The following is a 13,180-nucleotide window of genomic DNA, read 5'->3' as shown; positions in this document are numbered from 1 at the left end:
CCTGCTTAAATTTTTTAAATAGCTTCCACCATTCAAAATCTGTTCTGTTCTTCTGCAGTCTTGGGTAGGTTTTGTTTACCAAAGTATTATTTTATTTTGTCAACAGAATCTCCTGTCCTTATATAAATTTTAAAATGTTAGCTCCTATTTTCAAAAACATGTTCTTTTCCTTTTCTTCACTTAGTTTATATGCAAATTCAAAATTATTTTGTTTGCACATTTCAGAGTTCCCCCCCTCATTTCTCTTACAGTTAAAAAAATTGCAACAGCAATTGTATGCTATCTGTTGCAAAATATTCTTGTCTCCTGGATGTTTTTGCAGTTCCTCCTCTTTCCCTAAATCTCCTCTAAGTACCATTCTGTTCATGGTGTACTGGTTAAAGTGGTGGATTCTAATCTGGATGATGTCATTCTTCATTCTTCCACATGAGAGGCAGACTCTTATCTGGTGTACAGGATTTGTTTCCCCACTCCTACACACAAAGCCTGCTAGGAGACCTTAGGCTAGTCAAAGGCCTTCAGAACTTTCTCAGCCCCACCTACCTCACAAGGTGTCTATTGTGGGGAGAAGATAGGAAAGGAGTTTGTAAGCTGCTTTAAGGTTCCCTACAGGAGAAAAAGGTGGGGGATAAATCCAAACTCTTCTTCTTTATATTTCCTTGTATCTTTTTCTAACGTTCAGAATAATGCTACATAAAGTATCCTCTCATAAAAGCTAAACCCAAACCATTCTCACATCTGTTTCCTTATTCAGATTTAAGTAAAAAAATTATTTTAATTTTTTCTTACAGTTAAGAACATAAGAAAGAGCCTGCTGGATTAGACCAGAGTCCATCTAGTCCAGGGGTAGGGAACCTTTAATGCTCAAAGAGCCATTTGGACGCATTTTCCACGGAAAAGAAAACTCATGGAGCCGCAAATACTTTTTGGCATTTAAAATGAAGAAAACACTGAGTATTTTGTTTTTTTTACCTTTATGCACGCTTTGTATAAAGGGCAACTCTCCTCTTTCCTCAATTTCTCCCTTCTCGTCAGGGTCCGCTTCAAACCCTTTGATTATGACCTTTTCCCAGTCTGTTTCCTCCTTTCCCCCTTGTTCTGTCTCTAATATTTCTACCCAGCTTTCAGTTATCTTTTCAGCTCCCCCCCCCCACTACATTCAACCTCCTTCCCTGCTATTCCTCCCCTCTCTGGGGCTTTCCCACAGATCTACCCCTCTCTCTCTTGTCTCTCTCTCTCTCTCCTCCTCTCTCCTAGTCACCTCGGCTCTCCTTTCCACCCTCCACTTTCCCCAGCTTCTTTCCTTCTCTCAAGCATTCCTCCCCCCCTCTGGGGCTTTTCCACCTCCACTTCTCTCTCGTCTCTCTCTCTCCTCCTCCTCTCTCCTAGTCACAATTCTCGGCCTCCTTTCCACCTCCACTTTCCCAGCTTCTTCCTTCTTCTCACTGTTTTTTCATCACAGCCCAGAGGGGGGGCTCTCGAGTTCTCTCAGCCGGGCTGTCTGGGGATACGGGGAGCGTGCAGCCAGCATCCCGGCCTGAGCCGGGCGCTGCTTTTTTCTCAGGATTCTACCCTGAGGAGAGGGGAGAAAATAGCCGCGCCTGCCTCAGGCCGGGATGCTGGCTGCACGCCCCCGCTCATGCGGGAGCCGCGGTGTCCGGGGCTGCCCGGAGGCTCCTCCCCAGACTTGACGGGTTGGCGCTGGACGCCGGCGCAGCGGCCACTGCCCCAGCAACGGCAGGCCTCGGCCTGGCCCCGCAGCCCCGAGCCCCAGCGGCGGCGGCAATGTGCCCAGCTCGCCCTGAGGGACAACGAGCCGAAAGGCTGGGGCAGGCCGCCGAGTGAGTCATCAAGGGCAACACCTCTCTCTCGCCCGCCTCTCGCAGGACGGAGAAACGCCCCAGAAGGCACTGGGGCAGGATTTAAGGCGGCGTGGGGCGGCCGAACGAGGCTCTGAGAAGAAGGAAGAAGCTGGGGAAAGTGGAGGGTGGAAAGGACAGCGGAGGTGACTAGGAGAGAGGAGGAGGAGAGAGAGAGAGAGGGACAAGAGAGAGAGGGATAGATCTGTGGAAAAGCCCCAGAGAGGGGAGGAAGGGGCCATGCCAGGAGCCGCACCACAAGCGGGAAAGAGCCGTTTGCGGCTCGCGAGCCGCGGGTTCCCGACCCTTGATCTAGTCCATCACTCTGCTACTCGCAGTGGCCCACCAGATGCCTTTGGGAGTTCTCATGCAGGATGTGAAAGCAATGGCCTTCTGCTGCTGCCGTTGCTCCCAAGCACCTGGTCTGCTAAGGCATTTGCAATCTCAGATCAAGGAGGATCAAGATTGGTAGCCATACATCGACTTTTCCTCCATAAATCTGTCCAAGCCCCTTTTAAAGCTATCCTGGTTAGTGGCCATCACCACCTCCTGTGGCATCATATTCCAAACACCAATAACGTGTTGCGTGAAGAAATGTTTCCTTTTATTAGTCCTAATTCTTCCCCCCAGCATTTTCAATGTATGCCCCCTGGTTCTAGTATTGTGAGAAAGAGAGAAAAATTTCTCTCTGTCAACATTTTCCATCCCATGCATAATGTTATAGACTTCAATCATATCCCCCTCAGACGTCTCCACTCCAAACTAAAGAGTCCCAAATACTGCAGCCTCTCCTCATAAGGAAGGTGCTCCAATCCCTCAATCATCCTCGTTGCCCTCTTCTGCACTTTTTCTATCTCTTCGATATCCTTTTTGAGATGCGGCGACCAGAACTGAACACAGTACTCCAAGTGCGGTCGCACCATGGCTTTATATAAGGGCATGACAATCTTTGCAGTTTTATTATTAATTCCTTTCCTAATTATCCCCAGCATAGAGTTTGCCTTTTTCACAGATGCCATGCATTCAGTTGACATTCCCATGGAACTACCAATTAAGACACCCAAATCCCTTTCCTGGTCTGTGACTGATAGCACTGATCCCTGTAGTGTGTATGTGAAGTTTGGATTTTTTGCCCCTATGTGCATCACTTTACATTTTGCTACATTGAACTGCATTTGCCATTTCTTAGCCCACTCACCTAATTTATCAAGGTCCGCTGAGAGCTCTTTGCAGTCTTTTGCGGTTCTCACCATCCTACATAATTTGGTATCATGCGCAAACTTGGCCACCAGGCTACCTCCCGCTACTTCCAGGTCATTTATAAATAGGTTAAAGAGCACTGGTCCCAAAACGTATCTTTGGGGGACACCACTCCCTACATTTCTCCATTTTGAGAACTTCCCATTTACACCCACTCTTTGCTTCCTGTTTCTCAACCAGTTTTTAATCCATAGGAGGACTTCCCCTCTTATTCCTTGACTGCTGAGTTTTCGCAATAGTCTCTGGTGGGGAACTTTGTCAAAGGCCTTTTGGAAATCCAAGTAGACAATGTCCACTGGTTCCCCCTTTTCCATATGCCTGTTTACACCCTCAAGGAACTCTAGTAAGTTTGTAAGGCAGGAACCATGCTAACTCTTCCTCAGGAGGTCTTGCTTTTCTACATGTTTAAGAATTTTATCTTTAACAATAGATTCTACTAATTTATCAGGAACAGATGTCAAACTGACTGGTCTGTAATTTCCTGGGTCCCCCCTAGACCCTTTCTTAAAGATTGGTGTGACATTGGCCATCTTCCAGTCTTCAGGGATGGAGGCTGATTTCAGGGATAAGTTGCATATTAAAGTCATTCATTCATTTAGCCTTTATTTGGCATAAACAGTATAAAAAGTATAAAATCACATCTAAATCGCATCAAAATACAAACTTGCAACATATAACAAATTAAGTTGATTCATACATACTGTTGCTTGTGGGATATTTCCAGCAGAAAGTTCGCAGCCATTTCACAGAATGTAGCATCAGAATTATTTAATAAGAACAATAGTCTGCTTAGTTCATCCAGCTCGCTAGGTATCATAGAAAGCAACCTGGAGTATTTGGCTCTAATACTTGCCGATTTAGGACAACGGAATAATTGGTGAGTTAATGTTTCTAATTGATTTGCACCACATGAACACACCCTTTTGCACATTTCTAGGTTGTTATATCTACCTCGTAGTATGGCAGAAGGGAAAACATTGAAGCGAGCGAGTGAAAACTCTTCTCTGATCTGGATTGGTCAGATGATACAGATAGGAGGCCATTCTGTTATGTTGCAAGGGGATCGATAGATGCAAAGGTGAACAAGTCTTCCTCGCTGCCAGAGTTAAACAGTTCCATTCTCTCACCAACAACCTTTGTTTCAATAATCTATACGACTCTGAACAAGTTAAAGTTAGAAGGGAGTCAAGGGGTACACCAATTGACTCGATCTTCCTCTCTATCAGCGAGAACCATGAATTACTCTGGGTATCTGATAGTATTAGGTGAACCAGAGAGTGCCCATTATGTGTATAATGCAAGTGCAGCCAAAATTTAAAGGCCCTCGACCAAGCCCTGTAGACCAATGAATTTTGGCCCAGTTCTAAGCAGAGAGCCGCATAACATACGCAATTTGGAAGGCCCATGATTTTACGAAAAAATTTTGATTGAACCATATTCAAAGAGTCATCCACTGCGTTCAACCAAATGGGAACACCATATAGCAACTGAGCTTCTATTTTTGATTTAAAAACTTTGACTGCTGCTGGAACAAGGGCATGGCCCTTTCCATAATAGAAGCGCACAATGGCATGAAAGCTGTTAGTAGCCGCTGCCATAGCAGCTTTTTTATGGGGTAACCAGGAGTGATTGTAGGAAAAAATTATTCCCAGATATCTATATCGACTGACCTGCTCTACTGGCACCGTGTTAAGCATATTAAAGTGAGAAGATCAACAGTTCTTAACAACTGTAACTTTTGGAAAATTCTTTAATATTAGATTTCCCTTTACATACCATACTTTACATGATTATGGTCTGAGAAGATCTTAGGTAACATTTCTACTTTATAGACTTTAAATGCCAAGTCCCTGGGGACCCATATCATAGCTATTCTTTAAAATCCACAAACACCAGAATAGTTTCAGCAAAACCAAAGACATTCAAATACAACTGCAAATGAAATTGTAAATCTTGTTGCAAACACAGTTGCAAGTGCAATTGCAAGTAAGTTGGAGATGCAACTGCAGATGAGGTCCACTCAGACATATACAAATGTGCCTCACCCCTCCTCTGCCTGTAAGATGGACAAAACATATACCCCACTATACGATCATTCCACACTGTATCACAGAGAGAAATGCATCTTACTCTGAAAATTCCAGCCACAGATGGAGGCAAAACATTAGACACAAAAACTACCAGACTACCAGACAGGCTGCACAGTCCAGAAAACCCACAACAGTCACTTATCAATAACACCCCTTTGTCTTCACTTGGAGCATAAATCTCCAACACCATAGTTTTGATCCCAGACAAATTAATTTCCTCCCCCACTTATCTACCATGTTCACCATTTAATACCAATTTGGGATTTTAATGTGATTTCATATATAACACCATCCCATTTTTCTTCTTGATACTGGCTGAAATAAATTATTTGCCTGAAGCTTAGTGGAACAAAAAATTTACATCCTTTCTTCTGTTGTGGGTTTCTTGTAAACAAAAATCTTGCTTTAACTTTTTCAAATGATTAAATAAATTTCTCCTTTGTGCAGTGTTAGCTCCATTATTACTGCATGTTAGAGTTTGGCAATCCATGTTTGTGGTTGTGGTTGAGATTATTAACAGTCCTTGTCATCCAGTTCAGTACTTTCCTAATATTTTCTATGTTTTTTTTTCTTGATGTGGATGCTCAATTTACAATTCTTCTTGACCGTGAGCTGAATCTTCTGGCTTTTCTGTATCTCTAAAGTCCCTTTAAAATAATTCTCATGCCTTTGAATCATACTGAGTATGTACCTGTGTTCTCTAAAGGTAAGAGACACACCTTCCTGTTTTTAACCTCAGCTGCAATCTCATCTCTTTTTTTCTACCTTTTAATCCATTTTTATTAAATCTGTCATCCATCCTCTTTTCAAATGAACAATTTGAAATTAACGATTTGGCTTGTTAATTTCTCCATATATTTCATCAAATCAGATGTCAAAGGTTGTCTATGCCTCACTTCCTCATGTTTGTCATGGTTCCCCAAATTCCAAATATAAAAAAGATTTAAAAGACTTATTAAAAACTATCAGCATCTTCCTCTCCCCCTCTACTATCTTATACTCTCCACAGACCTGTAGTTTAATTTATCTCATATCGAAATCACCAGATAACGTATGTCTGCTTTAGACTTTTTAGACTTTCCCCATAACAATCTTTTCTCAAACACACTTTCAACACAAACAAAACAATAAGAACCACTTAATGGAAAAAATATGTAAAGGGAATAGCTCTTCTTACATTTCTATTATTTTCACTTATTTTCTATTTTTAAACTCCTTTTTAACACTATTTTCTAATTTATAGTTTTCCCAGAGAAAAGGTTCTGCTCACTGAGAGGTTATTTCCATCAAGATTTATTATTGTCCAACATCATAGAGATGAAAGGTGGTTCTGTTTAAAATTCCAGTTAAATTGCAATGCAGCTGTGAACTTGTAATACAGCTTTGGACAAACTTCAGTCAAGAGGAAAGCTTTTCCTGAAGCAGCGTGGGTGATTGCCTGCTCAATCCTTATCCAGAGTAGCTACTCAACTGGAGTATAACGCATCAACAAGCCATAAATCCCTTCACCAGAAGCCCAGCTTCCAGTTGCAGCTTCCGAGTCTTTTTTCAATTTTTTAAATGTCAGGAAATCATGTATCTATCTCCAAGCTCCAGTAACCTCAGGATAATACATCTAAGCATACATAAACTGTACCCATATTTTTGCAATACTAGCAAGAGTCCTAAACCTTTGTTAAGAAAAAAGAGAGGCATATTAAAGTATAGAAATGTCGATTTAAGTTATTAAGGCTGAATAATGAACTGGTGTCTAGACAGAAATAGTGTGATGAAATTGAAAATGTTCATTATTACTATACTTTTACTGTCCTTTCTCATTTAAGAAGTTCAGAAAGGCAGAGCAGAGAGAATTGAATCTGGTGTAATAGTTATATTGTACAGGATAAGAAGGAATTAGTTTGCCAAGGAAAAGAGTACAGAATAAACGAAGGTGTACATGAACAAAGCCTTGAAAAACCACTGATGAGGAAATTGAAAGGGAAAAGAGCTGTGTATAAATTTTTAAAAACAATTTGAGAAAGGAGCAGGAATAAGAGGAAATGGAACTAACAAATCCTACGAGATGAAAAGAAATAAGCGGAGTATAAATTAACTTTATCATAAAATTTCATAAAAGGTTGATCAAGAAAATCAGAGAATAATTTAAAGAGACCCCTTAGAGATTTTTGAGGAAGCTCATTGCAGATTTTATGCAAAATTTCAAAAAAATGCTAAGGTCAAAAAACAGACTAAAAAGAATCAAAAGAGAAGTATGAAGGAAGAAATCTGAAGCACTAGAACTTTATGGGCTGAAACTTGTTCACTGAGTTTGGAAATAAGAGAAATAAGACAATAAGTAGAGAGGTGGAGGAGATCCAAGAAGGGTTTTGCTTTTAAGAGTGGTGTGAATAGGTATGTTTATAAGAAAGAGGACCATAACCAGAGGAATGAGTGTGAAAATCTGGATGAAGAATGAAGGAAGCAAGAGGGAATGAGGCTAACATGACAAACTGTGGAATTTACTAAAGAAAGAAGAGAAACCACTTCAGAGCTTGTAACTGGAGAAACAGAGTAAAAACAAAGAAGCAAGAGAGTATGGTATAATGAAAGAAGCAGAAGGGATACTGGAAGCAAAGAAGAGAATGGTAACTTTTTCTACATACAACTGTTTAAACATCCATTAGAAAAGACTTTGAACAAGGCATGGACAACTCACAAGATAAAATGTAACATTGATACAGCATGCCAATCCAGCATATGAAGGTGATACTATGGCACAAGTCAACTGTCCTGACGCAGCCACAAGCTAGATTGTTGCGTAATATGTAGAGTGAAAGATATAACTTCCTTGTTTATTTGTGTTTTAGAAGAAAGAGGAGTTGAGATTTGGTTATATTTTAAAGATCCAATTTGGCCAGCATCCCACAGGCTGTGAAATTCTATAATTTTTTAATTCTATAATAGCCTTTTATAATAGCATTGCAACACAGAAGCTACACAGCACTCCCAGTGCTCCTCCTAGTTTCACACAGAATCTTATGAACTACCAGAAATATTGGTATCCATTAGACTGGAACAGAAAGCTAGGACCAAGCTTTCTTTCTTACTGGGACAGAGACCTAGGACCAAGCTACAAACAGTTTACAAACTACTGCCCAGAACTTCACAGTATATGCCGAAAAAGTGGATTTTCCACTGATAACATTTCCTGCAGCTCAGTATAGTTAAGTCTTGATGCATTACGCACAAATGCCATTAAAGGATTGCACTTGAACTGTTCAGGCACATGATTCAAGCACTATAACAGCAAAATGATGACTGGAGGCAATGAATGCAATGCAGGCTAGATCAGGACTTCTGGAAAAAACAGTCACATGAACCTGAACTAGGAAGTTGGGATCAACGTCAACAGTAATAACACATTTAAAGGACTGCAGCGTTAAATAGGAACAAATCTTACCTGTTTGATTATACTTTTTACACAGTGGATAGGAAGGCCCTGGTAGTTGGATTTGATTATCCATTTTAAAAGATGATGTCCAAGCACTTCAAAAACCATACAAACATCTGATATTTGATTAAGGATAATTTGGCAAACCTTTTTGCTAAATTTCTTTAGAGACTACAAGCATAAATACTCCAGGCAAGTCAAACGAAACAATATGAAAATACTACTGTTATAATGGAGAAATATGTATGCAATGGTTGGAGCAGAAGTAATGTTAACTGAGGTTCAAGGTCTGTCATGATCTTGCCCGAATTCAAAAGGTTAGATTTGAATGGCATTTCCTGGAATCAAAGCCCTTTTACCATCTTTGTGTGATTTCCTTGCTTCAGCAATAGAATCTTTCCATCACAAGGTCCAAAGGAAATATATTCTTGACAATCTTTTTTTAATATTTTATTTAAGAAATGTGTAGCTTATCTTTTCCCAAAAGGGGGCTCAAGGCAAGCTGCAATGGTTTCTAAAATGGGCAATGCTTTCTAAAAAATCAAACAATTAAAACCCACAGATAAGTTATTTAAAACAAATTGAGATAACCACAGGAAGCTCTAATAAACTAGAAGCCTATTTAAATAATTCCATGTTACACTGTCATTGAAATGCAAATAATGTGAGAGCCTCTTCCATATAGGAGAAGAAGCAGAGGTGGGATCCAGCAGGTTCTCACAGGTTCCCGAGAGTAGGTTACTAATCATTTGTGTGTGCCGAGAGGGGGTTACTAATGGGTGATTTTGCCCCGTGATTTTTAGCTTAGTTACGCCCCTCCTCTCAGCAGTAGCACGCAGAACTTGAAGCAGTCTAGCAGGAGGTGCACCAATGTGCGTGGCAGCCTGCGCCTGCGTGCATTCGTTTCCCGCCCAAGGACCGGCGCAGCGGCTGTGTCTTTGCCACAGCCCTGCCCAGGAATGCCCCACTCCCGGAATGCCCGGCCACGCCCCCATCGTGCCCTGCCCAGCCCCATTGGCACTACACCACAGTTTGAATCCCACCACCATGGGAACCTGTTACTAAAATTTTTGGATCCCACCACTGAGAAGAAGCTCTGCAGGAGGCAGGTCCTGGCCTAATCTGCCTGTATAATGGTCTTCTTAAGTATGCCTTAGTCGGAAAAGCAAAACTTTCACCCAGGATGAAAACATGCAGATGATAATAACAAAAGACATGTACTATTAAAAGACGAAGCAGATCTCTCCTTCTTTCCAGATAGCACCATTAAGTTATACCTGGACCAGTAAGCATTTAAGTGTCTCCTAACAGCACATGACTTCCCAGCCTGCAACAGAATACCATGCTGAACATGCAAGTGCCTTTTCAGTACATACTTTTTGTACTGTAGCACACTAAAGCAGTAATATTAATATTCAAAAATTAACCAGTATTTCAAAAAGGTTTGTATGTCTTTTAAATCCAAGATATTAAGTAATTAGGAAAAAAAAGATACGTATGCCATTCATGCCAGAAATCTTGAAGTCATCAATTAACTGAACAACCATGTCTTTATTTGGATCATTAGGGTCACTTTCACGAACCTGAAACACACACACAAATCCTTAATTTTAAAACAGATTCAAAGCAACATCATCAGAATAAAACCATTTTCAATAATTTATGTTAAGGATATTTAGGAGCTAAGAAAATGAAATGTTTTGTAGCTTTCATTATTGCCACCTTCCATTTTACAAAATGCCAAAAGGAAAGTTAATTATAAAATTATAGATTTATACAATAGTTCTGTTCATTGTTGGGGTCATTATGCATGAGGCATGACTATAATACTTACACATTTAAGCAACTTTATTTCATCCAAGGCTGTCTCTGTATAATGCTGAGCACTTTTTACAACTTTCATTGCAACAAATCTTTTTCCCCTTTAAAAACAAATATGGAAGTGAGAAATATAACAGAGCCAATGTATTTCTACATTCTAAACTTGTTGTAGAAAGAAATATTTTCTATTTACAAAATTAATTTAATTCTGTTCCAGAACTGCAAGCTGAAAACTATTCCTGCCAATTAATTCAACAATATTCACTGACTGAAATCAGAGTTTTGAAGAACTAAAGGAATATATACTATGCTGGTCCATTACAAGATGCATTAGCTCAACAAGTATTGGGCATCCAGTTGCCACAGTGCCTAGAAATGACATTGTGACACCTAGTATTTTCAGCAGTAGTATTGTAGCATCTCTTAGCAATTTTCAGAGGAAGTACAGTGAACTGGAACCAGCAGTTCTTCCACTTGTGAGAAAAGGAGGAAGGGATCCCCTTTCAAAACCATAAAGACTACATTTGGGAGCATGGAATCTGCATGGAAAAAGCCACGTGGAACAAGGACTCTTCTAAAGAGAGGTGTTAGCCAAGACTAAGCCAAAGAGTTGGCTAGACCCAAGCCAAAGCTTTTTTTATCATTTCACATTAGAATGATTTGTTTTTTTTTGGGGGGGGGGGGGGTTTAATTATTACTTGTGTGTATGTAAACTTAACTTGGCACCATTTAATACCGCTGGACAAATTCATTTCTTATTGTTTTCTATACTGGCTTCTATATTCAATTAAATAGAGCTTTTAAAAGCAACAATTGACTTGTGACAAACTGCAGAGAAATTAGGCTAGGGTTACAGGCTAGCTTTTTGCTAGCCAGTAACCCTAGTTATGACTACCAGGGTTACCCCTATATTTCTTCATATGCTACAACATATTTGTCATCGGTTTAATAAAATTGCAAGGGACTTTGAAGAGGTCAGAATTAGGTTTTATTGTAGTAATAATTATATATTTTTATTTATTAAAATATAGAACCCTAAAGGCTGAAAAATTACTATGCCACTTAGTGGTTTAGGATTGGCTCCTAGAGCCAAATCAAATTTGCCAAAGCGTGCATTAGCTTCCTCATAAACTCAATAAATTAATATATTATTTAGCAAGGAGGAAAAAGTTATTTTTTGTCTTACAAGTTTTATAAAACACATGATGGACTCAAAAAAGAATATTGAATTAATATCCTTATATAACACTATTTCTAGCAGATGGACAAACATTTGTATAAGCTCAGCCATGTTCTTGGCAATTATTCAAAACAAGATAAATTAATAAATTTAGATATAAGAAATAAGATAAATGAATACATGTATATGTTATGTCTTACTGCATATCCCAGCATAGCCAGACTGTAGAGAAGTGTCCCCATCCTAATTTTCTGATAATATGATAGCGGCCATTGAAAAGATCTCCAATTTTTACTGGATGATAGCCACCTTTAAAAAAAGAACAAATAAAACGTATAAACAACAATGGTATTCTTTCAATCAGATAAATTGTAATGTCCCCAAGAACATTTTCTTGTTCTGTGCAACTTCATGTAAGGCAACATTCCACCTAAAAATTACAAAGACACTCACAGAAGGAAGAAAGAGAACTTTCAGGAGGACCTGATTCTCACACACACACACCCCCCATGGGAAAGAACAACACTGCAGTTACCTATAACTGTTGTTAGTCTAGTGGTCCTCTGTGCAGGCACACATGGGTCTGTGTATGAGCAGGTCTGCCACAGTAGAGACTGATCAGCTTTTTGTAGAAACATCTAGAGCTCTCCCAAACGCTCACACTCCCCGCCCCAGCTCCTAAAAGGGAAGAGTTCTCACTCAGAAGTCAGGGGGTGAGGAGGGGGAAGGCAAGTGTTCCCCTCAGTTCTCCATTTGTTACTGAGGAAAAAGATTGCCTCATATACCAAACTCCAGGTAGGAGGAGTGATCAAAGCAGACCACAGTGGTGAAGGAGGCAGGGACACATGTCTGCACAGAAAACCACTTGACAAACAACAGTTACAGGTAAGTGCAACACTGTTCTTCTTCATCGTAGCCTTCTGTGCAGATCCACATGGGAAAGTAGCACGCTAAATCCAACATAGGAGGAAGAGTGAGGCTGTGAAGAGAGTCATTCTGAACCAGTTACAGCAGACATGATAACAATTTTATTGCATTATAACAATTATGTAAATACATGTGTGTTTGGGTGCTGTGTGGTTTCTGGGCTGTATGGCCGTGTTCTAGCAGCATTCTCTCCTGACGTTTCACCTGCATCTGTGGCTGGCATCTTCAGAGGATCTGATGTTGGGAAAGCAAGTGGAGTATATATATCTGTTGGAGTGTCCAGGGTGGGTGAAGAAACATTGTCTGTGAGTAACAAAGAAGGCAACCAGGTCAATAGTTGAGGGCATCTGAATAGAAGTATGAGGAACAATGAAGTCTATAGCATGGGAAGAACAATGGAGATAGCAAGGTCACTGGTGGGAGCATCTGAATAGAAGTATCCTGGCCTTTGTTTCCTTTGTCTATGGTCATCCTGTGTTTGTGTGGAGCTGGTTAGACACTGTCTTGACTCTAGTATTTTTTCTGAACACTGGCAGCCAAGTTCTGTTCTATTTTCATAGTTTCTTCCTTCCTGTTAAAATTGTCCGTATGTGCTTATGGATTTCAATGAAAG

At 40.2% G+C, this 13,180-nt stretch overlaps 1 protein-coding gene across 9 annotated transcripts in view; it reads right to left on the bottom strand.

Moving 5' to 3' along the window:
- Positions 1-13,180, bottom strand: part of SRPK2 (SRSF protein kinase 2) — a 185,931-nt gene that overhangs the window by 52,213 nt on the left and 120,538 nt on the right. For all 9 annotated transcript variants that reach the window (XM_048502382.1, XM_048502387.1, XM_048502388.1 and 6 more), the window contains 4 exons: positions 11,841-11,949; positions 10,474-10,561; positions 10,135-10,222; positions 8,649-8,755 (listed from right to left, as the gene is read on the bottom strand). In XM_048502382.1, coding sequence (XP_048358339.1) covers positions 8,649-8,755; positions 10,135-10,222; positions 10,474-10,561; positions 11,841-11,949 — 392 coding nt within the window. The remainder of the gene's footprint in view (positions 1-8,648; positions 8,756-10,134; positions 10,223-10,473; positions 10,562-11,840; positions 11,950-13,180) is intronic.

Source organism: Sphaerodactylus townsendi, linkage group LG06, assembly GCF_021028975.2.
Source record: "Sphaerodactylus townsendi isolate TG3544 linkage group LG06, MPM_Stown_v2.3, whole genome shotgun sequence".
Lineage (NCBI taxonomy): Eukaryota > Metazoa > Chordata > Lepidosauria > Squamata > Sphaerodactylidae > Sphaerodactylus > Sphaerodactylus townsendi.
Note: the sequence above shows the minus strand (reverse complement) of the source record. Positions and strands in the feature narration are given on the sequence as shown.